Source organism: Schistocerca serialis, chromosome 2, assembly GCF_023864345.2.
Source record: "Schistocerca serialis cubense isolate TAMUIC-IGC-003099 chromosome 2, iqSchSeri2.2, whole genome shotgun sequence".
NCBI classification, from domain to species: Eukaryota; Metazoa; Arthropoda; class Insecta; order Orthoptera; family Acrididae; genus Schistocerca; species Schistocerca serialis.
The window spans coordinates 845,260,968-845,288,618 of record NC_064639.1 but is presented as its reverse complement, the minus strand read 5'-3'; the positions used below and the strand labels follow the sequence as shown (position 1 = coordinate 845,288,618).

Sequence of the window (27,651 nt, the reverse complement as noted above, 5' to 3'; positions counted from 1 at the left end):
GCGAAAAGGTACCTGCTGACACGTCAGAAACATGCTGCAAAATGTGTAACAGATTCACTTCATGAAAAGAAATTGAGAACAGCATACACAAAATTAGTTCTTTTTAAAGGTCCATGAATTTGTGAACTTTGCTTTCCACACTTCTTTCCTCTGTTATTTAATTTTCCCTTTTAAAGCTGTGTTTGAGGGTACATATGAAGGCTTTACCCCCTTTTGGAGAACATTTCTGAAGTATTTTAATGAGGTAGTGTGTGCTTCTGGTGGCAGTGCATTAAACAGTTTCTTCTCCAGCGTATATATAGCCATTGTGAATTTTGTAAAGGGCTGGCCAATTTTTATTTGTGGTGTATTTTGATGATGAAATGATTACCTTAATTTGTAGCTACATGTAGTTTAAAGAGTACTGCATTTAGTAATGGAGTTCATTGTAATGAGAGTTTAGTGGTTTCATAAGGAAAATTATGTTTCTTGAGTTACACCACCAAGGCTTTCAAGGGCTCATTTGTAAATTGATCCAGGAAATTGGACCACTCCTATGATACACAGCTGTGATCTGAAAGTGTTTTTTTTTCACATTGTTCTGTGGGATTTTTTACCACCAATTCTAGTCATACTACTTCATGTTCTGATAGATACATAATATTAAAAAGCCCATTCCATACTTACTTATTTTTACATTTGTTATAACACCGTCCAGATATAATTGTCTTGTTGGCTTGTTATTGGCACAAAACATATTGTGTAACCTGAGGACATTGAACATATGTAAGTGCTTTGTTGTAACCCAAATGTCAATATTAATATTGTACTATATCCCAAGAGATTAAAATGTTTCTCAAAACTACATTGTTTGACTTTCCCAAAAATTTTGTTAGTCCCACACTTCACATATGATTATATGGAATGTTAGTGGATAAGCTATAATGAGATTGAAACACTGACAATTTGATAATGCAAGAACACAGCTTGATAATTTGTATTTTAATATGTGTTTTAGTGAGATGAAATGTACAAAACATCATTTATTGTTTCTCTCCTATTTTATCCTTTACTTTTGCAACTTTATCCCATGGAAGTCTGTGGTATATGGAAGTCTGTGGTATGTTACAGTAATTGTAAAAGGTGAGTGATAAAACATTATTGTGTAAATCTAATGCTAGTTTAGATGCTATGTGCAAGAAATGGTTCCAAGTGTAGCACTGGTTTAAGATATTTTGCTTGATCCAACATTGAAGCAAATAAAAAAAGTAGGTTGAAACAGTCAAGGTGCCTCACTCTTTTCCATTATGTTTTATACATTGCAGTGAAATTTCAGACTATTGCACATAAGTACCTATAATCAGCAAGTGTTCAGCTTGATTTGCAGGTTGAAATTTGAGCATGCATGCATGTTTGCAGGGCATCCTAATTTAACTATTGGTGATTTTAATAGCAGTGTTGTCCTTTAAACAAATTTGTGTAATTGAGATTTGTTTAGCAGTTCATGATTAGCATCAAAACTGCTACTTAATGACGTATTGACTTATACACTAAAGGAAGGTTTCCTAGTTATCATCTGACATATAGGCCTATTGTGCTATTAATAATCACACACAGAGCAACAGTTGTGATTTCATTGTGTTCAGATGTTTAAACTACAATGGTACTGAAAATCCCATTGTGTGTACTTGTACCAGTTTGCTGTGTTGACATTCACAAAAGCACTATCATACGCTTATTTTTCTTGACGAAGCACAAACGATGTTTGTATTTACAAGTGAAATTTTGTATAAGTGTGTAAACGAGTAAGAAATATCATCCGGTATGTAAACTAGCATAGGTTTTGGGTTCTGCTTTCAGTTTACATCGACACAAATACAGTAAAAGGTGATTTGAGTTTGAAAAGAGCTTTGTACATTATTATTTTTCATCATTCGAAGTTCGTATTCAAAAGAAACACTTAAGTTAACGAGACCAAATCAGTAGTATAGCTGGGGCAAAAACGCATTAAAAACAAAACGAAAACGCCTGAAAAAGCTATTCTGACGTTGTGTTATGCATGTAAACATTGTAACACTCAACATCATCTGAAATTATTTCGCAGACAAAACGTTAAATATGAAGATACACAATTCTAACAAGAGCCCTGTCACTGTTTCAACCAATCAAACATGGCGGCCGACCACTCCCACCGCCTTCAAACAGATGTACAGCAGATGGCCATAGTGCCATCTCCCCTCCTTATACCTCCATGGCTGAGACACTGGTGTCAGCATCTGTGGTGGCGTCGGTGTAGTTGCCTCGTCTGCCCTGGTCGCACGTTCGTTTTCTTTGCTGAGCGTCTTTTTAATTAGACTCAGTACTGGTTCCCACGCCTTGCTTAGGTTATAGCCACAATCTTGGTTGATGAGTCCGTCCATGGTACGAATTTCGACAGTCTATCTAACGACGCTGTCCCAATATTTAGATGTCTGTGCCAACTCCCTGGTATGTTGGTAGTCAATTTCGTGGTTTTCGGACAAACAGTGCTCTGCGACCGCCGACTTGTTGGGGTACCTAAGTCGAGTGTGCCCCTGATGTTCTCAGCAACCATCTTCGATGGTGCGCACTGTCTGTCCAATAAAAGTCTTCCCACACTGACACGGAATCTGGTATATGCCGGCCTTCCGCAAACCGAGATCGTCTTGGCACTTCCCAATAATGACTGTGTTTTATTGGGTGGGCAAAAGACAGTTCCTACTCTGTTTTTCCTCAATATTCGTCCTATTTTCCCCAATAGTGCGGCAGTATACAGTGTATAGGCAGTGGCTATCTCTTCCTCTGTGACTTCTTCCATCTCCACATGCTGTACTCTAGAGGTGTGGGGAGGGGTGGGGGCGGGGTGGGGGGGGGGGGGGGAGAGCGCGTCTGATCTGCCATTCCGAGTACCCGTTTTTCCGGAATACAGTTTTGAGGTGTTCCAGCTCATGGTCAGACTCTCTGCATCAGAGACGGTGTGCGCCCTGTGCACCAGTGTTTTTAGCACCCCATTCCTCTGCGAAGGGTGGTGGCCGCTATCCGCAAGCAATACAGGTCGGTGTGCGTTTTCTTCCTATATACCCTGTGGCCCAGGGTGCCATCTGCTCTTCTTTTGATCATGGCATCCAGGAATGTTAATCTTCCTTCTGCTTCGGTCTCCATAGCGAATTCGATGTTCGGATGTATGGAGCTCAGGTGTGTAAGGAAGCCTAGGAGCTTGTCCCTACCATGGGGTCAGATCACGAATGTGTCATTCACATAACGGAGAAAACAAGTAGGTTTCCATTTGGTTGACGCCGAAGCTCCCTCCTCGAAGTACTCCACATAGAAATTCGCGACCACAGGCGAGAGTGGGCTCCCCATTGCGACTCCGTCTGTTTGTTTGTAGTATTTTCCATTAAAGAGAAAATACGTGGACGTCAGGACGTGCCTGAAAAGGTCGGTCGTCCTCTCGTCAAATTTCTGTGCAATAAGCTTGGCTGACTCTCGAAGAGGCATCCCGACGAATAATGAAACAACGTCAAAACTCACCATGATATCTGCGTCTTTCAGCTTCAAGTTGTCGAGACGTTTTACGAAATCCACAGAATTATGAACGTGATGAGGGCATTTACCCACGTTAGGGCTTAGTAATTCTGCCAGGTATTTGGCCAGCAAATATGTTGGTGCCCTAGTGTTGCTGACAGTTGGGCGTAACGGGACTCCTTCTTTGTGGACTTTAGGGGGTCCATAAAGTCTCGGCGGTACAGGTCCTTGAGGTGTCCTTAAGGCGGGTGCGGGCTGCAGAGAGAACGCCTCCCAGGGGTAGTGGATTTAAGACATGTGCCGGCCCTCAGGTGATCAGTTCGTCAGCGCACCTGACGATGGCGACATGTCTGATGCCGAAATATTGTGCCTGTTGGACACTATGGACCGGTAGTACACCCGTGGACTGTTCGAGCAAATCTGTAAGTATTTTGGTAAATAATACCCAAAACTGTTATGGTGTATTTACGGTCATGAAATGAAAGGTCCAAGAGATAGATTTTCTGGCACAGCTGCACACAGTGTCTTCCAACATACCTGTATGACCATTATCAGGCAGCTTCTTAACACATTCTTGCAGTTGTGGAAAGAGTCCACAACACATTTGACTGATGAAAGTGAAGTATATAGTGAAGTACAGAAGAGGTGGTGTTATGGTATGGGGGTGTCTTTCATGATTAGGATGTGATCCGCTTACTGCTCTTAAGAGAACGCTTAATGAGGAAAGATATAATCACATTTTACAGCATTGTGTTCTGTGTAACGTAGAGTAACAGTTCAGATATTGTGACTGTATCAGCATTACAGTGCACCGGTCGTGTAGTAGCGTACATGAGGCAATGGTCTGTGGACAATAACATTCCTGAAATAGATTGGCCTGTACAAAATCCTGACCTGAACCCAATGAAACACCACTGGCATGAGTCAGAACAGTGGCTTTGCTCGAGACCCTGGTTTCCCACATCAAACCTTTCTTGTTGAGCTCTTAAGGATGAATGGGCTGCCATTCCTTTGTAGACTTTTTGATACCTTATTGAAAGTGCCCCCAACAGCTACTAGACAGCCAGACAGGGGTAATAATTCGTTCTCACGGACTGATCCTGAGGAATCATCCCGAAACTAATCTATCAATCTTTTTCACTTGATTGCATTGAAAAACAGCAAGTTTAATACACAGAATTCAACAGAAGCTATATAAATTACCTGTTTCACATCAGGTGAGACTGCAGCATATGCATAAATCTGATAAAAGCTCATTAGTGTACAAATTGTAGGGTTTTTACCTTAGAGACAGAACGTAATTTGAAGTCTTTATGCCTTTACTGTTGGTAGCGTTCCTGCTCAGACTTTCACGCCGGTGACTTACCAAATCTTTTATACCATGCAGTGCACTGAAGGAATGTAGTTGCAAACATTTGAAAGACTTAACTAACCTGGCATATACAGAAACTTTTTTCTTTTTTGGTATGGGTGGTTCCTTCGACTGTATTTGAAGGTCTTGTATTATTTACTGTTGATTTCGGTGCCGTTATGCACCTTCATCAGACTCTTCTATGATAAACTGGATACTTCCACAGTTACTGTCATAATACACCTCAATAGAGGCCTAAAGATGGTCCTTTGCAGAGCCTAAATCGATAGCAAATAAAGGAAGTCATTTAAATGGATTTGAAGGATTCGTTCATACTAACAAAAAGTTAATAGCTTGTGTGTATCTGAAGACGGATATAGCAACACATACAGCAGTTTCTTTATCATAAACAAGGTCTATAAATCGAGCAACCCTCACTTATCTGTATTTTTTGCCAGTACGGAAGCATCAATTGCCTATTTTTCCACAATGTAATTTCTACTTTTTTAACTGCTTCTATAATCTCACCACCATATTTGTGAGTGCAGAATCGCGATCAATTCTACCAGGAACAAAGATATACCACTTACGATTACAAACAGAAATTCAGATAATAATGACGGAAATCGATGAAGGCAACCAGATATTTGCAGGAACGTCTCATTTTTTTCTGTGTTCGTGCACATTCTATTTGCAAATGTGGAGCAATGTGATAGTTCAGGAACATGTATCTTGAACAATGCAAGGCGACTCCCACACCTCTGGCACCAGCCAGACCAACACTACAGGAAATGTGAAGGGTGGCATTAAAAAGTAAAAGCAATTCTAAAATTCTAGGTCAAAATATTTTTATTATAACTTAATCAGAAGGAGAGAGACGGCAATACGGTTTTACACAAAAAAAGTTAGGGCGTGGGGGCCAAAAGCAGAGGTTCTAAAGTTGTTGATGGTCACCAGCAAACAGACCATTGCCTCGATACACTTGGACGATAACCAGTAATCGAGTCCGCTGTTTCCAGTGAATTCTCCAGCTACCTCGCTGATGACATCCTTTGTCAGCCTGAAACACGAAGCAATGAATGTAAGAAGTATGTTACACAGATTAGACGTACGTTTTGTTCCAAACATTTATAGTGAGGAGATATGCAAGAATGTAGAATATGTCATAAAACAAGAATACATAATACATAACCACAAAAAAAGAAATACGCGAATGTTCCTTCAACATATCCTAAATGAAATGTTGCTCACGCATCTGGAATAAGTAAAAAAAAATGAATTATGTTTTCTTTTTAAGGATCAGTAACAAACTGGCCACAAAAATATAAATGTATAATATACTGAGATGCATATGATAATTCTTAGCGTACTTTAGCCATGCATAGTCTAATAGAAAACAGTTTGCAAAACTTACCTACATTGGTCGCATTACTGCACTCAATTTGTGCAGAAGACTTTTACGTAACTGTCAGTTATTTGAATTTATTTATAATATTTATATCAGTTGCTTATACTAAGAAATTAGTTAGTGGAGTAAATCCCTTAGGTTCATCCTACAATTATTTAAACTTTTTATGGCTGCTTGCAAGTTACTGAAAATTCGTGTTCCTGAACAAAGGGCAGCTTGGTGGACAAATGTAAGTGATTCTGAGTCGTTATGTAGATTATTCGTATTTATAGTGTTGATTCCATGAACTGAGTTATTCGATTGAACAACACAAATTTGAAAAAAAAGTGAAAAAAAGTGACGCACCACGAATCCCACCGCTGCCCAGGACGTCTCCAGACATGTCTTCCCCGGTCACTGGGGCTCAGCCCGAAGCGGGACTTGTCACTGAAGACAATTCTACTCTAGTCAGTGAGATTCCAGGCTCTGATGACCAATGAAGACGTGTCTGGAGACGCCTCGAAGAGCAGCGGAATACCAACCTGACTGTCACCCATTGCACAGCCCGACAATGATGAATGATGCTCTGGGGCGTCATTTCATTTCATAGCTGAAACACTTTATTGTTATCTGCAGCACCCCTAGAGTACAGTGGTACGTCGATGATATTCTACGCTCTGTTCTGTTGCCTTTCATGGTTATCCGTCCTGGCCTTATATTTCACCAAGATAACGCCCGCCCACAAATGGTGAGAGTTTCTACTGCTTGTCTCGTGCTTGCCAAACCCTACCTTGGCTAGCAATGTCGCCCGATCTCTCTGATATTTAGAACATGTGGAGCATTATGGGCAGGGCCCTCCAATCAGATCGCAATTTGGGCGATCTAAAGCGCCAATTGGACACAATTGGGCACGATAACCCTCAGGAAGCAATTCAATAACTCTGTCAATGAGTGCCAAGCTGAATAATTGCTTACATAATGCCCATAGGTGGAACGACATGTTACTGGCTTGCTCAGTTGGTGAAGCTCTTTCTCTTGAATAAGTCATCCAATTTCTCTGACATTGCAATCATTTGTTTGTCTGTAAGTGTACTTCACATCTACGGATTTCAATCGCATTCGGATAGTTTCTTTATAGTGCGTCGTCTTTTGGGTTCAGAGTGTATTTGGGGAAGCGGTACATAGTATCTAATCCCATGAAAAGGCGTCTGCATGAGGTTCTTTAGTTCACACCCCAAATAATTCGTGATACATGTTTGTAGACACGGGAAACAAAATAAGTAGATTACATTCCACGGATATGACATAGATTTTGCCTCTGTTACATCTCCCCTTTCTCTTATGTTTGGTAACATTTGCATATGCATTTTGAGAAGAGAGTGGCACATGGATGTGTTGTTATGAGATTGGGTACCGTCTGTTTTTGCAAAACACATATTCTTCTAACGTTAGTTTAGTGCCCCTGACAGTTAGTAGCCCAAAGTTCCTTGAAACGTTTCATAGTTTCCATCCCGTCCAGAACAACAAGAGTGTTAGTGGAGTCATACGCCTAAAAATTTTTGCCGCAGATAGCAAATCTCAAACAACCAATTTTTTCTCCGCGACTACCAGAGCTATGCCGGAACGAACCCACCAACATAAATCCGATAGAAAATATACAGGTTATTTCATTATTATAGGTGAAATCGATATGAGCCGATTCGCTGAAGGCGTAAATAGGGTAACATGAACAGCAGAGACTGTAAAACGGTTTTCGAGGAAGCTAGTCAGCCCAAAATGTGCCAACTTGCAGTGTTTTACTCAACGATAAATTCGAAACAACCAGCTAAAGAGCAACGGAAATTCGCGCGCAAGAAAAACAACAAATACAAACTACGTTACAGCACAAAACAGTGTTACGGTGATTGCAGTCCCTGTATTAAACAAAGGTTTTTAGACTAAAATTGCTAAGAACTTTGCAACCCTGGACCTGAAGCAAGTTAGCATGGTATGTTAGGAAACAGCATGCAAGAAGCAATAAAACAGGTCGTCTTCGTAGTAAGCATTAATTCTAACCATTGACACAGAAATCGCATTTTTCGGTGGAAAATGAGTAGGTGTTTGTCTGGAAGTTGGGCATCCCTCATTACTCTAGTGCATTTCGTGTGAACTGCTATTCTAGAAGTCAGTGACACTCACAAGGGATGCATCCATCCAACGAGTCACAGATTTTGCTCATCTTTCGCACGGTTTTGATATATACTTAGCTGTAACAAATACACTAGTACGATGCGTTTCTCAAGCCTTGTTGGGAAATCTAGGTTTGGAAGTTTTACGAGCCTGTTGAAGCCCATAACAGATCGCATGCATACTTCATTTGAATTTCGTCATTCTCTCTTATCTATCTTGCATCTATCACTTGTATCGTTGTAACAGGAGCAACGTGCTGTTGTGCTTTTCTTCACAGCCGAAGAAACGCCACCAGTAGATATCCATCGGGGAATGAAGAATGTGTATGGAGCAGCATGTCCGTCGAAAATTACCATTGTGAAGTGGTGCTCCAAGTTCATGCTGGGTACTGCTGTTTCATAATAGTGCACGTTCTCGTGTCGCAAGTGTCATGATGCAGAAGTTACACCAACGCTAGTAGAAGACACATGAGCGTCCGCCCTATAGTCCTGACCTCTCCCCTACGCGATTATCACGACCTCCGTCGTCAGGCCACAAGTGGCCCATAGGGACCATCCGACCGCCATGCCATCCTCAGTTGAGGATGCGGATAGGAGGGGCGTGTGGTCAGCACACCGCTCTCCCGGTCGTTATGATGGTTTTATGTGACTGGAGCCGCTACTAGTCGGTCAAGTAGCTCCTCAATTGGCATCACGAGGCTGAGTGCACCCCGAAAAATGGCAACAGCGCATGGCGGCCTGGATGGTCACCCATCCAAGTGTCGGGCACGCCCGACAGCGCTTAACTTCGGTGATCTCACGGGAACCGGTGGATCCAATGCGGCAAGGCCGTTGCCTATCACGACCTCGGTCTCCTAAAAAAGGCCTTGAAGGGTCGACGATTGCTGTCGCACGAGTATATGCAGCAGGCAGTTACGAACTTCTTCATGTGGCAGAACAAAGTGCTATACCAAAAGGGTTTCTTCAACACGGTGCGTCGGTGGGATGATTGCCTCAGTGCTCTCAGAGATTTTGCCTGATTCGCGTACCGATACTGGGCTGTACGTTCTTCAAACGGAAACTTTTTGATCGCCCCTTATATTTATTCACAATCGCGATTTCTACATATTACACAGTGCAACAATGAAAATGTAAATCGCATGAAAATAGCCAATTCCTATCATTTCTAATTTGGTGATCACGAGTATCACAAAGACAATTCAAAATTAGCTCTAGTTTTCATTTTACACTGTTTTATTACGATGAGATCATTATATACGAATTTTTATGTTAAGTTTAAAATCAAATATTATAATGGTTTGTCAAAGGCATAATAACTAGTAACAATGGATTATATTATTGTCCCTGGTCTAACTTGTGTGCAATATTTTGGATATAAACATTTTGATACCAATTTTAGTGGTCTTTTTTTTCTCCCTCTTCTTCAATTTCAGTGACTTTATTAATGCATGTAACAATTTTTGCACATTTGTTTCCAGATTAACTACCAGTTGTTCAAGTTGACTGCTGCTGAAGTGAACAAAAATGCCACGAGTTTGTGTTTACAGTGCTGACACATTTTGCTATGTGTGTGGAGAAGAGACATTTGCTTCACAAAAACAGCAAATAACTCCATTGATTAAAAAAGGTTACAGTTATGTTGGGTGCAAAATAGGTGATCAGAATAAATCCTGGGCTCCGCATGTGACCTGCAATACTTGTGCCAGCAACCGCAGGACTTGGATGCATGGGAAAGGACGTTCAATGCCCTTTACAGTGCTCATGATATGGCGTGAGCCAACCAACCATGTCAGTGACTGCTACTTTTGTATGGTTCCTCCTATCCAAAAGGGAATATCTAAGAAGAAGAAGCAGACAGTGATCTACCCTAACATTCCATTTGCCATATGTCCAGTTCTACATGGGGAAGGATTGCCAATACCTGAACCACCGACAGAGTATGAGATTACTTGTGATGGGGACTCTGAACGTCCTGAACCATGTACATCACAAGATCCAGAGTTTCTTCCAAATATATCATCAACTGATGATCCTCAAAAATTGTATCAAAATGAGTTAAGTGAGCTCATTAGAGATTTGGAGCTCTCTAAAGCTAAGGCTGAGATTTTAGCATCAAGATTGCAGCAGCGCAATTTTCTGGAAAGCAATGTAATGTTCCATTCTACCGCAGAAGAGAGCAACAATTCATTCCTTTTTTAACACGCAGGATAGTCTTGTGGCACTTGTAGACATAAATGGTCTAATGAATGCTCTCAGAATTAATTACAATGGTGATGAATGGAGAATATTTATTGATTCATCAAAGTTGAGCTTATAAGCGGAGCTTTTACATATTGGTAATGAGCTTCCTTCTATTCCGGTTGGGCATAGTGTGTATATGAAAAAGTCATACCAAAACGTGAAAATTTTACTAGAAATCATCAAGTATAATGACTCTCAATGCCAGATCTGTGGTGACTTGAACGTGGTTGCTCTACTATTAGATATTGTGGCAGTGATATTTTTCGTGTCTGGTGCAAAGTGATATCAAAAGTGCACGAGAGTTTTTTTTTCTTGGTCATGTGTTGTTTTTTTATCTTTGCCGTAAGACTATAGAGTCTCCTAGTTTTTGTTACTTCTCTGTTGTTTTTTTAGTTTCTTCTCATTGTGAGTTTTTGCGAATAAATATTTTTTCGTTAACTCATTATATGTTGTAGGCAAGTCGCCTACAATATGCAGTTACAGTATACTAAATATTGCTGCTTTCTCTGTGAATGGAATAGCTGAGCTCATGCATCTCATTACAATAAACATGAATGGCCCACCAGAAAATCTCTTCAACCAGGTATAAAGAACATTAAGAGCGAACCTCTAGAACAACCTAAAATGATTCTGTTCCCGCCCTTGCACATGAAGTCGGGTCTCATGAAAAACTTTGTTAAGGAAATGAACAAAGATGGTGATACCTTTAAGTATTCAAGGCAAGAATTCCCTTACTTAAATGATGCCAAAGTAAAGGAGGGCATCTTTGTAGGCCCACTGTTTTGAGAACTTTTTGGAGACCATACTTTTGATGCAATCATACAATGTGATGAGAAGCATGCATGGGAATGTTTTAAGACAGTCTGTTTACAGTTCTTAGTGAACAAACGAGTAATGAAAAACAAGGAGTTTGTAGATATCATGTAGTCATCTTATGAAAAACTTGGTTGCAACATGTCATTGAAAATGCATTTCTTATATAGTCATCTGGACTTCTTCCCCAAAGATTGTGGTGCAGTAAGTCATGAACAGATATTGCCATGTTTGAGAAGAAGTATGCCGGAAAATGGAGCCCTACTATTTTAGCAGATTATTGCTGGACTTTCATAAGGGATGTTCCTGAGTATGTGTATAAACGTCAAACCAAGCGAAAATGGTCATCTTCTGAATTTATCTCTGAACAAAATATGTAATTGTATATACTGTACATATGAACATTTAACATTTGCAATACTTTATATACATTTGTGATCAGTTAATTCATGTATTTTCTTTTGTGTTTTCATAGTTCAGTACAAAATAGACTTACAAAGTATTTTCATCTGTGTAATAGTATCTTCAATTTTTCGTAATATTTTACTTTTGTACTTCCAGAATGGCACTGAAACTTATCAGTGCATAACACATAACATAATTCAAGTAATTATTCACTTAAAATTTGTTATGCAGAATCTTGGAACATGGATGCATATTTAGTTAATGAGTTATTTATACAAAAATGTAGATTACCTTTAAAAAAATAAGAGCTAAATATTTATGAAGATGCTCGAACAGTCTACGGGTGTACTGCCCGTTGGACACTATGAACCGGCAGTATACCTGTGGACTGTTCGAGCAACAAATACGCCGGGAGAAACTGAAGAATCACATTTATGAAGATGATGATTTTGTATCGTTTTATACTGAAATAAACACAATGAACTCAAAATCGTGCAATTTACTCACTTTCACTTCAAATTTGTTGTTCAGTGTTATGCCATTCTCAAGTGAAAGATGTAATATTCGTCATTTACATAAATAGCAGTAACGTCACCCCTCTCTTCCCCGCCCCCCCCCCCCCATCCACGCCCCCGATTCTTTAAAGAATCGATGTTCCACATATAAAACAGCTTCAAATGTTTGATTACTTTACAAATGAGTTAATGTGCAAAATATTAAATGTTAAGAATTCAAGTGAAAAAATATATAGAATGAGCTTTGAAATTACACACACCAAAAAAGTTTTGCATCACCCCAGTTTCTAGAACTCGTGAAGATAGACGTTGACTGTGGATATTGTATCACAGACACAGTCTCTTTGATGTTCAGAGATGTCACTAAACCCGCCCAAAGATGTGTCTGCATGTCAGTAGAGGACGGATCAAGCTGGTGGGGGCTCTGTAATGGTCTGGGGAGGGTGCAGTTGAAGTGATATGGGTCCCCTGATAAGTCTACAAACGGCTCTGGCAGGTGACACGTACGCAAGCATCCATTCATGCCCATTGTGCTTTCTGACGGAGTTGGGCAATTCCAGCGGGACAATGCGACACCCCACACGTCCACAATTGTTACAGAGCAGCTCCAGGAACACTCACTCTTCTGAGTTTAAACACTTCCGCTGGCCACCAAACTCCCCTGACATGACCATTATCGAGCATATCTGGGATGGGGCTAGCAACGTGCTGTTCGGAAGAGATCTCCACCCCCTCATACTCTCAAGGATTTAGGGACAACCCTGCAGGATTCATGGTGACAGTTCCCTCCAGCACTACTTCAGACATCAGTCGAGGCCGGCCGATGTGGCCGAACGGTTCTAGGCGCTTCAGTCTGGAACCGCGCGACCACTACAGTCGCAGGTTCGAATACTGCCTTGGGCATGGATGTTTGTGATGTTCTTAGGTTAGTTAGGTTTAAGTAGTTCTAAGTTCTAGGGGACTGATGACCTCAGATGTTAAGTCCCATAGTGCTCAGAGCCATTTGAACCATTTTGAACCATCAGTTGAGGCCACACCACATCATGTTGCTGCAATTCTGAGTGCTCGTGGGGGCCCTACACAATATTAGACAGGTGTACCAATTTCTTTGGCTCTTCAGCGTATCTCCATCTGTGCAAACATGAGTTTTCGCGCCTTAACACGGGGCACTCGAGAAAAACGGTCCGCGCAACGAACTTGTGATGTCACACTAAAGTGCTCGTCATTTATGTTGACGGACGAGTTTAGGTTCGTTCTGCGCATCTGACGTCACAAAACACAGTCAGCCAATGAACAGAGAACGACGTTGCCAGATCTTGACTGCAGAGCAGAGCATGGATGAGTGTCCTCAGTTTTAGAAACGTTCAGTCATAAATAAAGTAATAGAACAAAAGCAATGTCTTGATAGCAGACTTTCTTTTATAGAATGTTTGGAAAAAGCATTCTTTATACCAATTGCTTCATATTCTATTAATTAATTAAACCAAACAAGCAATAAGACTCCTCATTCAGGCAACAGCAAGGAAAGGTGTTTGTATCAATCTCACGAACCGCTTTTTCGCAATAAAGAACAGCGGTAATTGTTTATTTCCTATTGCACTTCGACGAAGCGTGAGTAATTCATAGTCATACCAACAGTGTTTGTCAGTATTTTGCGTGACGTGTTAGGATTCTCATGGAGTTACGTCGACAGACGAGTTGCATTAGCGTAGTGGTTACGGTGTTGGGCTGCTCAGCGAAAGGTTGTGACTTCAATCCTTGTGCAGTGCTTAATATTCCCTTTATTTAAAAACAATATTGAAGTGCCTTACCTCACGAATTTTATTCGTTTGAATGCAATTTTTTGAAATTTCTAGTGCATTATCTCTTCATTAACCCTTTCGCTGCTGCAGACACGTGCTCCCCGCATTCCGCGCTGTGCGCGATTTTGTCATCACTGCACTGCTCGCCTGTGCAGACACATTTTGTTCACACTGCTTTGACACTTATCGTTCGGTTTCACAAAAACTATTTGGCCCAAAAATTTGATTTTTACACATCTTCTTGACTGATACCTTCCCCCCCCCCCCCATAAATGACTTAATTTTGTTTCGATGTTCAACGCAGTTATTGCGCAGCATTAAATGTAGTAAACCATTGAACGAAATTTTGAAGAGTTTGCAGGTCCATAGAGTATACTTCCCGTATGGTCGATTTTAGTTGCCACAATGTTGAGAATGAAATGTGGACAAGATACCTAAATTTCATATAAAATTTACTGTATAACAATATCTCATTTAATGTAAGTACCACATAGGTGTCGTATGTAATACTGAGAAATATTCCGTCTTTCGCGACTGTAATAAAAGTTTTATTTACACTAGGCGCATTTGGCTTTATTTTAAAGCACTTCAATCACTGAAAGGTATGGCATATACACAATGGTACTCATGTTCTCTTTCTTGTTTTTGTTCCACAGTCGCAGTTTTACTAATGGTATTGAAATATATTCCCCTTCTGCAACTGTAATAAGCGACTTATTTAGACCAGACGCGTTTCTCTCTTTTGAAGCATCATCAGTGGACAGTATTTTGTCTCCTCCATTGTCAAGTCACCTTTCGTAGTTTTGTGCTGCGGTAACACAATATTCAACGTTTGTGCTGGCTGATCAGTGTTTTAGCAAATAAATGCTGTTTGTGTGTGCCACACACAAAAATTATATTTGACATGAGGACTTCACTGACAGATGGTATGTTCAAGTCCTAATGTTTTTGTAAGTCCACAGTTTTGTTTAACGTATGTTGTCTACTTCCTTTTGATTGATTGAAGTGCTTTAAAATAAAGCCAAACGTGCTCGGTGTAAAAAGAACTTTTGTTACAGTCGCGAAAGATGGAATATTTCTGAATATTACATACGACACCTATGTGATACTTAAATTAAATGAGATATTGTTATACAGTAAATTTTATATGAAATTTAGGTATCTTGTCCACATTTCATTCTCAACATTGTGGCAACTAAAATAGACCATACGGAAAGTATACTTTTACCTCTGCAAACTCTTCAAAATTTCGTACAATGGCTTACTACATTTAATGCTGCATAATAACTGCGTTGAACATCGAAACAAAATTAGGTCATTTATGGTGGAAGGTATCAGTCAAGAAGATGTGTAAAAATCTAATTTTTGGGCGAAATAGTTTTTGTGTAATCGAATGATAAGAGTGTCAAAGCAGTCGGAACACCATGTGTCTGCACAGGCGAGCAGTGCAGTGACAAAATCGCGCACAGCGCGGAATGCGGGGAGCACGTCTGTGTAGCAGCGAAAGGGTTAATGCGGCCGTGGTGGCTTTACTTGATAAACAGCGCGCTCCCCCTAAACGTAAGCTTGCGAACTATACTATACTATGGCGCTGCTTCCCTTGGCGCGTGCGTCGCGTGCGACTGGTAACGCAGCAGTCTCCCGCGTCTGGGCGAGCATGCGCGAGCCGTCAAGATAAAAGAATTGAACTATAGTCGCCTTGCCCGGCAGCACAGCGAACGCTCGGACCACGTGAAATCAATATGTCTAGGAAAAGGTATCCGCTAGGAGTATTAACTTTGTCGTGTGCTATGGAGAGTTTGCATGCATTTAAAAACTCGTCTGAAATCGTAATTCGCTCCCCGCTCGTGTCGGCCGCTGGTTCTCGTAAGAGAGAGAGGGCCATAGACACGGGTTCCCAGGTGGATGCCATGTTTCTTGACTTCCGTAATGCGTTTGATACAGTTCCCCACAGTCGTTTAATGAACAAAGTAACAGCATATGGACTATCAGACCAATTGCGTGATTGGATTGAAGAGTTCCTAGATAACAGAACGCAGCATGTCATTCTCAATGAAGAGGAGTGTTCCGAAGTAAGAGTGATTTGAGGTGTGCCGCAGGGGAGTGTCGTAGGACCGTTGCTATTCTTAGTATACATAAATGACCTTGGGGATAACATCGGAAGTTCACTGAGGCTTTTTGCGGATGATGCTGTGGTACATCGAGAGGTTGTAACAATGGAAAATTGTACCGAAATGCAGGAGGGTCTGCAACGAATTTACGCATGGTGTAGGGAATGGCAATTTAATCTCAATGTAGACAACTGTAATGTGCTGCGGATACACAGAAAGAAAGATCCTTTATCATTTAGCTACAATATAGCAGGTCAGCAACTGGAAGCAGTTAATTCCATAAATTATCTGGGAGTAGGCATTAGGAGTGATTTAAAATGGAATGATGATATAAAGCTGATCGTCGTAAATCAGATGCCAGACTGAGATTCATTGGAAGAATCCTAAGGAAATGCGATCCGAAAACAAAGCAAGTAGGTTACAGTACACTTGTACGCCCACTGCCTGAATACTGCTCACCAGTGTGGGATCCGTGCCAGATATGGTTGATAGAAGAGATAGAGAAGATCCAATGGAGAGCAGCACGCTTCGTTACAGGATCATTTAGTAATCGCGAAAGCGCTACGGAGATGATAGATAAACTCCAGTGGAAGACTCTGCAGAGAGACGCTCAGTAGCTAGGTACGCGCTTTTTTTGAAGTTTCGAGAACATACCTTCACCGAGGAGTCAATCAGTATATTGCTCCCTCCTCGGTATATCTCGCGAAGAGACCATGAGGATAAAATCAGAGAGATTAGAGCCCACACAGAGGCTTACCGACAATCTTTCGTTGCACGAACAGTACGAGGCTGGAATAGAAGGGAGAACCGATATACTCAAAGTACCCTCTGGCTCCCGTAGTATGGATGTAGATGTAGATGTAGACCTGTAGTGTCACTGGCTGCAACGCATGCGCCGCGGCCAGTCTTCCTCGCAGACCTCGCCACAGCGTCGTTAAGTGACGAGCGTTTGGAACCCACCTGGACAGAGGCGGGCCGCCCTACTGCAGGAAGAGCGACTGCTTGGCGACGCGGCGACCCTCCTCCTCGAGCGCGGAGACGACGTCGTCGGAGGCGGCGAGCGCGCGGCGCACGGCGTCGCGGCCCACCGTGCGCAGCCCCCACGCCCAGCCCAGCGCCGCCCACACGCGGATCGCCGTCGTCACGCAGTCGTCGTCGTACGAGCCGAACTCGCCCGTGCGGTAGTCCCACGGCAGCAGGTAGTGGTACTGCGGCCAGTGCGTCCGGTTCAGGAAGAACACCAGGTTAGAGTCCACCGAGTACCTGTCGGCAGACCGCACACGTTCCTGTTGTAAGTAGGCTGTTTAGGGCTTTATGTTCGTAACGCCACGTAGCGCTCTGTATGAAAATCGCTGGCTGTGCTGTGTGCAGTCTGCGGTTGGTTGGCATTGTTGTAATATTCGCTATTGTAGTGTTGGGCAGCTGGATGTGAACAGCGCGTAGCGTTGCGCAGTTGGAGGTGAGCCGCCAGCAATGGTGGATGTGGGGAGAGAGATGGCGGAGTTTTGAGAGTGGATGACCTGGACGTGTGTCCATCAGAGAGAGTAAATTTGTAAGACTGGATGTCATGAACTGATATATATATATATATATATATATATATACTCTGAATGAAAAGTGAGGCACCAGCTGCCTCAATCTACTTCCCTCGGCTTCTTTAACAATTTTCCCAAATTTTGGCTTCAGAACATATATATATATAAAATGACTTTTCAACACTATTAAAGCAAATACATTGTTTCTTCTCTATCAAAATCTTTCATTTGCTACCTATGCCTATCAGTAGCTAGTGTCTTCAGTAGTTAGAATCTTTTATTTAGCTGGCAGTATTGGCGCTCGCTGTATTGGAGTAGTTCGAGTAACGAAGATTTTTCTGAGGTAAGTGATTCGTGAAAGGTTTAGGTTATTGTTAGTCAGGGCCATTCTTTTGTAGGGATTATTGAAAGTCAGATTGCGTTGCGCTAAAAATATTGTGTGTCACTTTAGTGATGATCAGAATAAGTAAAGAGAGAAATGTCTGAGTACGTTCAGTTTTGCTCAGCTGTTTGAAAATCAAATAACGAAACGGGTTTATCAGCACAATCATTCATAATTTTTTCTAAGGGGAGGTTTCACTGTCTCTAACTCGAGCACTGCTCAACTAACTCGATGTCACACATACGGCGGTTCTATTGGTACGTAAACTTTCCCATTGCTCTCGTCAGCTCTGCAACCGGATCGTACAATCACCTTGACACGATACTTCAGCAATTTTTCTTCAGGTGAGAACGCTGTTTGCTAAATCTCACCGCAACTGACTCTTACTGCACGCGGCGAACCTTTTAAAACACAAGCGGAAAATGTTCCTATCGGATCACAAAAAAGGCTAATTCACATCTGAATGCTCTGAATGAAAAGTGAGGCACCAGCTGCCTCAATCTACTTCCCTCGGCTTCTTTAACAATTTTCCCAAATTTTGGCTTCAGAACATATTGGCGCTCTATTTAACATGCAACTCACCTCTCACTCCCACAAGCTCCCCTAATTGAACGAGGTTCACTCCAAAAGAAATGCACACTATTTTTTTTAAAAATCCATCTTTTATTCTAAATGCTTGAAAGTTTTACAGTGTGTAGATACATCCTTTAGGAACAATATTTTCATTTCTCCACATAATTACCATCCCTCTCAACTGCCTTACGCCATCTTGGAACCAGCGCCTCTATAGCCGCAAGATAAAATTCTGGACCAATCTGTTGCAGCCACTGTTTGGCAGTGTGCACAAGGAAGTCATCATCTTCTAACCTTGTTCCACGAAGAGAGTCTTTCAGTTTTCCAAAGAGACGATAGTCACATGGAGTCAGGTCAGGACTGTAAGACGGGTGTTTTAGTGTTGTCCATCCGAGTTTTGTGATCGCTTCCATGGTTTTTTGACTGACATGTGGCCGTTCATTGTGGTGCAACAGCAAAACATCTTGCTTTTGCCGATGTGGTCGAACACGACTCAGTCGAGCTTGAAGTTTCTTCAGTGTCGTCGCATATGCATCAGAATTTATGGTGGTTCCACTTGGCATGATGTCCACAAGCAAGAGTCCTTCGGAATCTAAAAACACCGTAGCCAAAACTTTTCCAGCAGAAGGTGTGGTTTTTAATTATTTTTTTCTTGGGTCAATTTGCATGATACCACTCCATTGATTGCCTCTTCGTCTCTGGTGAAAAATGATGGAGCCATGTCTCATCAACTGTCACAATTCTTCCAAGAAATTCATCTCCACCATTCTTGAACTGTTCCAAAAGTTCGCTGCATACCGTTTTTCTTGTTTCTTTGTGAACCACTGTCAACATCCTGGGAACCCACCTGGCACATTCCCTTTTTAACGCCAACACTTTCAGTATTCTGCAAACACTTCCTTACCCTATCCCAACACAGCGTGACAATTCGTTCACTGTGATGCGTCTGTCAGCAGTCACTAATTCTTTAACTCTCTGCACATTGTCTGGAGTGTGTGCAGTACGAGGCCTGCCGCTGCGAGGACGATCCTCAATATTGCTGTGCCCGTTTTCATCACGTAACCTGCTTGCCCGCCGACTAACTGTACTGCGATCGACAGCAGCATCCCACTGTCTCGTTTTCACAGCACAGGAATTCTATGACAGCACGTAGCTTCTGATGAACGTCAAGTGTAGCAGCCATTTTGAAGACGTGCTGTGATGGCGCCACTCACGGGAACAGGTTGAACTAAGTTTGAAAACAAGCAGGAAGGATGTATCTACACACTGTAAGATTTTCACACATGTAGAATGAAAACTGTATTTTTACTGAAATAGTGTGCATTTCTTTTGGAGTGACCCTTGTAACTCACTCACACCCACTAGTCCATCGCTGTAAGTCGCTCATACGCATCCGCTCCCACTTGCCCTTTCTCACTCAGTCATTCAGGCTTACTCATTATCATTATCTCTCTGTGTCTCACTAAATGTCACTGACTCCTGTCTCACAGTCACTCCCTCCTCCATTCTGCTCTGCTCCTACTGCCCCCTCTCACTGTCACTAACTCTGTCTTGCTCTCTCTTACTGCTGCTATCTCATTCGTTCTTATCCACTGCTGCTGTGTCTTCTCACTATCATCATATCTCTCTTCCTTCTTGTCATAGACTCTGTCTCTCATTAGCACTGGCTTATCCACGTCCACTCTTTCCTTCTCTTTATTCCTCTTCCATTGGCACTATCTCTGTCACTCTCTTCCTAGCACCGTTCCGTCACTGCCAATTATGTTACAATGCCATTGTGTCCCTCTCTTTCTCTAACACTGTCAATGTCCCCTACACTCTTTCTGTACCGCAACCACTGTGTACTATCTCTCAGTATTTGTTTCATTTCTGCCTCTTTCCTGCTCCTACTGTCTCCTTTCGCCTTGGCATGAGAAAGGGAGAATATATTCGCATGCCAAAATTTTGGGGGAAATTCTTACATGTGCTGAGGAAGATTGAATGAGGCAGCTGGTACCCCACCTTTCAGTCAGAGTCTTTCAAACAGGAGCATATTCGCTCCCATTGGAGCATCTTTCCACTGGTTCCCTTCTTTGACCCCCTTTCAGCAGGTCAAGTCACTCATATGAAAAGAACTTAATGATTAGTAAAATTTTGATATTTTACTCATATCTAAATGAAATAACATGCAACATAGTCACTGCCCCGCTGACAGACAGAAATCACGCGAAATGAAAGCAGCTGTCAGAAGGACAAAGAGAGATTCTTTTAACGAATTTGAAAGCAATATTTTATCTGCAGATTCTAAAAATAACACCAAAAAATTTTGGTCGTATTCAAACATTCTGCGTGGTGTCTGTTTGCTCTAAGTCGTGTCTACCTACCACTTTCGCGCAACGACGCTCTGAGCGTGTTTTTTAGGGAATTGACTAGTTTGAACCTGGGACGTGTTGCTGGTAAGGAGACGCCAGACCACACATGACATGTAGAGTTTAGAAGAGTTCAGTGAGACTAGCGATGATATAATCAAATACTTAATGATTTCAGCGTCAGCTCCACTGCATTCCCTGTAAAAGAATCTTAATACTAACTAAATTTAGTGGAAGGGGTTCAAGGCTTTCCTATTTTTAGTTAGCTGGTAAAATAACGTCGAAAAAACAGTTAAGTTTACCATTGTCAATTTTATTCTACTCACAAAACATTGTTTATAAATTGCACTACTGATAAAAGGAAATATTTTAATACAGGATGATAAAAACCAACTGTGTTCAACAAAAATGTGAACGAATATTCCCTGAATGGGTTTCCAAGTTTTCCAAGTTCTATAATGGATCGAAGGATGACCTATGCCATATCACATCTATAATGTAGGTTTAAATTAAGTTTCACAAAAGAGAAAACTATCAAAATGGTCTACAGTGAACCTCAATTATCTTTAATTACTTATCTAACTTGTCGTAAATTACAGTGGCTGATATGGCTTCTCAATAATTATATAACTGAAAAATCATCGCATTTCGATTTTTACTTCAAGTAGCAAATGTGGACACCATGAGATTTAATTGACGATCGACACTGGTATTACGTGAAAAGGGGATGTAACAGATGAGACTTCTGCAGCTCTGAGTGAGGCCTCATGCGCTCAAAAATGCGGCATCGCGTGCGTTCATTACCTTGTCGGTGTTTAGGCAGCGTCAAGGGGCGGCGGGCGGCGCAGCTCCACACCTCGCCGTCTCAGAAGCAACACTCTCCTAACTTCTCCTTACTACAATTTTCCGAAGTTGGTTTTAGAAAAGCTATCTGGCTGTGTTTTCAACTGACCAATCAGGGTCTCAATGTTAACCTGAAGCTCCGCCTACAATAATTCTGTCTATCCAATGAGAAACGTTATACTTTACGTGGTGGGGCAATGTTTTTAACGTTTGCAACGTAACAGAGATGTGAAAAAGTCAAACTTGCAGCTGGTGTGGCCCTTTTAGTGTTATCGTAAGATCTATACTGTTCTTCTGGAGGGCTCTATCTTTTAACTTGGGCTGGGGGGGGGGGGTGGTTTTGGCGGTCGGCTGGCGATGTGGGTGTCCGTCCCTTATCGTAGGGCCTTCTAGCTTAACATGGTTCTGCTCTCTGCTTCTATTCTCGTTTCTCCCCTCAGAAATGCGTCTGTTTCACGGAGGGAAGGTATGACATACATTTAGGCGTTCTTGTGTTAGTCTGTGGTATTTCATTTGCTCACTCGTTGATCGTATTACTTTGGTTAATTTAATGTCAGGATTTATTCGGAACTATGTGACATACTGTCGGATTTACTATCATGTCAGGGTTTTCATGGAAGGTGTTGGATTTGCCTGACACCTTACAGCATGTAAAATCTGTGAACGCTACAAATAATTGAATACCTTCTCTTGCTGACAGTATGTGCAATGTAACTGATGATGATAAAAAGAAGGCCGAAATTCTAAACCTAGCTTTCAAAAACTCGTTTGCGATAGAGGACTGCAGCACCATTACCCCTTTCAAATATCGAACAAACGAAAGGATGGCTGACATAGTGTTTAGTGTATCTGGGATTGTAAAACAGTTAAGATCCTTAGACGCCAGAAAGGCATCTGGCCCAGATGGTATCCCCGTAAGATTTTATGTTGACTATGCTACAAATATAGCACCATTCTTATCTGTCATCTATCAGATATCATTGGAAAGGCGTAAGGTTCCAAGGGACTTGAAGAAGGTCCAGGTCATAGTAATCTATAAAAAGGGTAGAAAATCGGATGCACATAATTACCGACCAATTTCACTGACATCGATTTCTTGTAGAAACATGAAACATATTATGTGTTCAGACATAATGACCTTTCTAGACTCTGAGAAGCTCATCTGCAGAAACCAGCACGGTTTTAGGAAACAGCGGTCATGCGAGACACAGCTGGCCATCTTTGTGCATGATATACAACAGGCTCCAGACACCGGCTCCCAGGTTGATGCCATATTTCTCGACTTTCGAAAGGCGCTCGACTCAGTTTCGCACTGTCGCTTCCTACAAAAAGTGTGCGCTTACGGTCTATCCGATAACATATGCGGTTGGATAGAAATTTTTCTAACAGACAGGGAGCAGTACATCGTCCTGAACGGGGTGACTTCAACAGAAACAAGCGTAACTTCAGGTGTGCCCCAGGGCGGCGTAATAGTTCCTCTGCTTTTTACGATTTACATAAACGATCTGGTTGATGGTATTGACAGCGGCCTTAGACTGTTTGCCGAAGATGCTGTAGTCTACAGGAAAGTAGTATCACACGAAAGTTGTGAACAAATCAATGAGCATTTGTAGAAAATAAATGCGTGGTGTAATGACTGGCAGTTATCTCTCAATATTAGTAAGTGTAACCTACTGCATATAACAAAGTGAAAATCCCTACTAATGTACGAGTACAAAATAAATGCCCAGTCTTTGGAAGTGGTAACGTCCGTCAAGAATCTGGGTGTGACTATTCGAAATGATCTCAAATGGAATGATCAGATTACACAAGTAACGGGTAAGGCGAACCATAGATTGCGGTTTATTGGTAGAATCCTGAAGCGATGCAGTCCTTCAACAAAGGAAATAGCTTACAATACGTTAGTTCGTCCAGTCTTAGAGTATTGTTCGTCTGTATGGGACCCTTACCAGTTGGGTCTGATTCAAGTGGTTGAGAAGGTCCAAAGAAGAGCGGCAAGATTCGTGACTGGTACATTCAGCCATCGCGAGAGCGTTACAAATCTCATAGAAAGTTTGAAGTGGGACACACTTGCAAACAGACGGCGCACTAAACAGAAGGTGCTGCTCACTAAATTCCGAAATTCAATCTTCACCGAGGATGTAGAGCATATATTATTACCACCAAGTTTCAAATCGCGCAATGATCATGATTCAAAGATAAGGGAAATAAGAGCTGGTACTGAGGCGTTCAGACAGTCGTTTTTCCTTCGCGCGATCCGCGAGTGGAACAGAGGGGGGGGGGGGGGGGGGGGGGGGGGGCGGGAAATATGACTTTGGCGTGAATTTTTGCCCTCCTCCACACACCGCTTGGCGGCTAGCGGAGTATATATGTAGATGTAGAACTTATTTTTACAACTCGGGCAGGATTTTACGAGCTAAAAAATTCCACATGTCCTTCAGTACTACAACATGGAGTTCCCAGAACGCTCCTGATGATAATGGAGACACTTCACAGTATATTTCTCTGTGCTAAGTCAATTTATAAACTACGCTTTCGACTCACATCGGATTTTTGGTGCGTATTTTACGTATACAATTAGGGTAACTTTGAACCTTTGTATCGCTAAAACAGAGAAATATATCGAGAAAATATTCAAGGTTGTTCGAGATCGGGATCTTAGGAATGTATCGTAAACATTTCAGACATTTGCTGTTCATAGCCATCTTGGAATCCGCGGCTCGGATTGGTACCCAGAAACCATGTTTTTCGGGATTTCTCAGGAGCCGCCCATGAACTAAATGTTGTCTCCATAAACCCCTTAAGACGCACCATAGGCCACCCATGATGCAAAAAGAACCAGCCGATTTGCTTCATTTCCCTAAGCTGGAGGACGTGTGCAATATTTATAGTCTGACCGTGTATCGCAGGATAGTTACAGCAAAAAGATCCTTCTGTTGCGTATAAAAATGGTCCCTAGCACAAGAGCTATAAGATACACTTGAGCCTACCTTTGTATCACCAATAGAACTCAAGGTATGAATCACAGAAAAATCACGTTTTCATGCGCGGCGTTTTGCAACGCGCGTCCCGATAGAGTCGCATTATCAAGGAACGAGTTACAGGAGAGCAGATGCAGGAATCCTGCATCATCGTCTACAGTGGGCCGCTTGTCTCGACCACTGTAATTTACTTTGGCGTAAACTACTTTCAGTTCTACATCAAGAATGTTTCTAACTAAGCTTCAGAGCAAACCACTACAGCTAACCTCGTAGCTTCAAATGAAGAAGTAATCCAAGCCCAAGCGACTAATCACTTCCCGCATAATCCAAAACTGTCGTCTCTATATATTCTGCTAACGATTACATCAATGCGTCACTTAAAATCCTAAGTATATTTCAGTTCAGTACAACGTTCAAGAATTCTAGATTGGCCACGTACAGATAAGTACCCGACCTAATACAACTAGCACTGTTTTATCTTTTTCATGAGACAATCACAATCACTATGTTTACATATAGCTCCCAAAACCGGATTTCGTAAATCAGTTTCCCAATGCCGCTTCTGGTAGGTCGTGTTAACACTCCAATATCAAATCTGTGAATGCGGTTCTAGCTGCTTGATTTCCACGTTTTATAAATTAACGTATTTTATTTAAAACAAAAATTCCTTGTTTCATGTAATACTGTCATCACGTATAATTTCTGAGATGAATGACGGTATTCAGACGTAAAAAGTTCTTCCATACTGTAAGCACGCCATTTTATTTTCTCCTTGTAAACATTGAGTACTAACAGTTGTCTTTAACTTCTTAAATGTTTTTATTCATTTGAAATGATGCCACTATCCTTTACTAATGATATGTATAGCTTCTTTTAAACGTTTCAGCTCTAATTACGTTGGAAGTGACTGGTTTTGTGACGTGTCGTTTAGCGCGCCTTTATGTGCTGGGTGCACGTGACAAAAGTCGAACCACGCAGTCTAAATTTTCTTTCAAGAAGTCCGACTAATGTTTTTATAATTTAATGCAAAATATTTTATCGCATTATACTTCACGTTATCACACTCCTCTGTCAGCAAATATATCTGCTAATCAACAAAGACTCTGAACCTGATGACTACGCAAGTAGGTAAAAAAGTAAGTCTTACTTAGCCATGAACTGGATATGACATTTAGAGTAGATTTTATATTGTGATATCTTTCCTTGTTCTACTAGAACTGTGGTCACAGTGATGTGTTTCGACTTCGACCAAATAGTTTTCGGAAGCGTTTCAATTCAAAATCCAGTTCCTCTTTTATTTTTTTGAGATAACATTACAACTTCGATAATCGAATTTCGCTGCCATTTAAATACACAACTGGTTTTGAAACGTGCTTGTGTTGTCAGGTTACATCTTGTTTTTAAAATTTTTTGGCTAATCTGGAGCCGGCCGCGGTGGCCGAGCGGTTCTAGGCACTCCGGAACTGCGCGACTGCTACAGTCGCAGGTTCGAATCGTGCCTCGGGCATGGATGTGTGTAATGTCCTTAGGTTAGTTAGGTTTAAGTAGTTCTAAGTTCTAGGGGACTGATGACCTCAGATGTTAAGTCCCATAGTACTCAGAGCCATTTGAGTTAATCTGGAAGGAGTGACATTTTGTGCAGTTAAAGGGAAATAGAAATATTAAACTGAGCATGAAATTGCCTACCTCTGATACGTTTGATTGAAAAGAGACAGTCGTTGTGCTGACTAAATCAGAAGCCGGAACAGCTGATTACCAGATGCAATTTTTTTAAAACAACTGACGCTCGAAAAACTGATCTTTGACCGGTCTAGAAAAACAGCTTCAGCCTTTAACATGCAAACACAACAGAAAATGGTTTTAGAATTTCGGTTTTCGTCTTCTGAAGTTGTGTCGCTTGTAAACGTAGTGATTGCGGAGACGCTGGTGCAAAGACTAGTGACAGGAGTTTTACCTCACCACCTCTCTTCCCCTGGCCGGCCAAATACTGGTAGTGAAAATTTTCTACTACCAAGAGTGGAACCGGCTTATCTCTGAGACGAGAGGCAGCGCACAAGCGGAGTTGGGTGGTACTTTTATACGCCGCGGGAAACCAACGGCGCCTGCGCCAAAAATCATCGTGCTGCCACCTAATGCAAAGTGAAAGTACAGCACGTCTGTGGTAAAGGCGCAAAAGCGATAATTCGCTACCGAGTATGTGTGTCGCAACATCCCGATCCTGCCAGTCGAGTCAAAGACCGTCGTTTTCTAATATCAGATAAAACGAGATTCCACATTTTACTTGAAGAGTAGCCTTTGTCTCCATTTACAAAAACATCGTCATTCCAATATCAGTTGATTCACTTAATACAGAGCCTCAACAGTGAGACACAGGAGCAACTACCAGGTTCTCGTCATATATCACTCTGTGTCTCTCGGCGAGAGAGTGCTCCACTACCGCAGTTTTATTGGGTTGTAGAAATAGTGTGTGGTGACAATGTTCAACAAATCTGTTATGAACGGTGCGAACTGTCTGGTCAATATACGTTTTCCCACAATGGAAATGGATTTTGTAAATACGAGAGTTCCTTAATTCTAGGTTATCTTTAACCAAGCCAAAGCAAGCTCTAATCCTGGTTGGCGGACAAAACACACTTCTAGTGCTGCATATTCTTCATGTCCGTCCTATCTTTGT

General features: G+C 41.7%; 1 protein-coding gene across 1 annotated transcript in view; it reads right to left on the bottom strand.

Moving 5' to 3' along the window:
- Positions 1 to 5,696: 5,696 nt before the first annotated feature.
- Positions 5,697 to 27,651, bottom strand: part of LOC126455830 (acyl-CoA Delta-9 desaturase-like) — a 155,863-nt gene continuing 133,908 nt past the window's right edge. Inside the window, exons 6-7 of the mRNA XM_050091591.1 lie at positions 17,276 to 17,578; positions 5,697 to 5,933 (exon numbers count right to left, since the gene is read on the bottom strand). Coding sequence (XP_049947548.1) covers positions 17,296 to 17,578 — 283 coding nt within the window. The 3' untranslated portion in view covers positions 5,697 to 5,933; positions 17,276 to 17,295. The remainder of the gene's footprint in view (positions 5,934 to 17,275; positions 17,579 to 27,651) is intronic.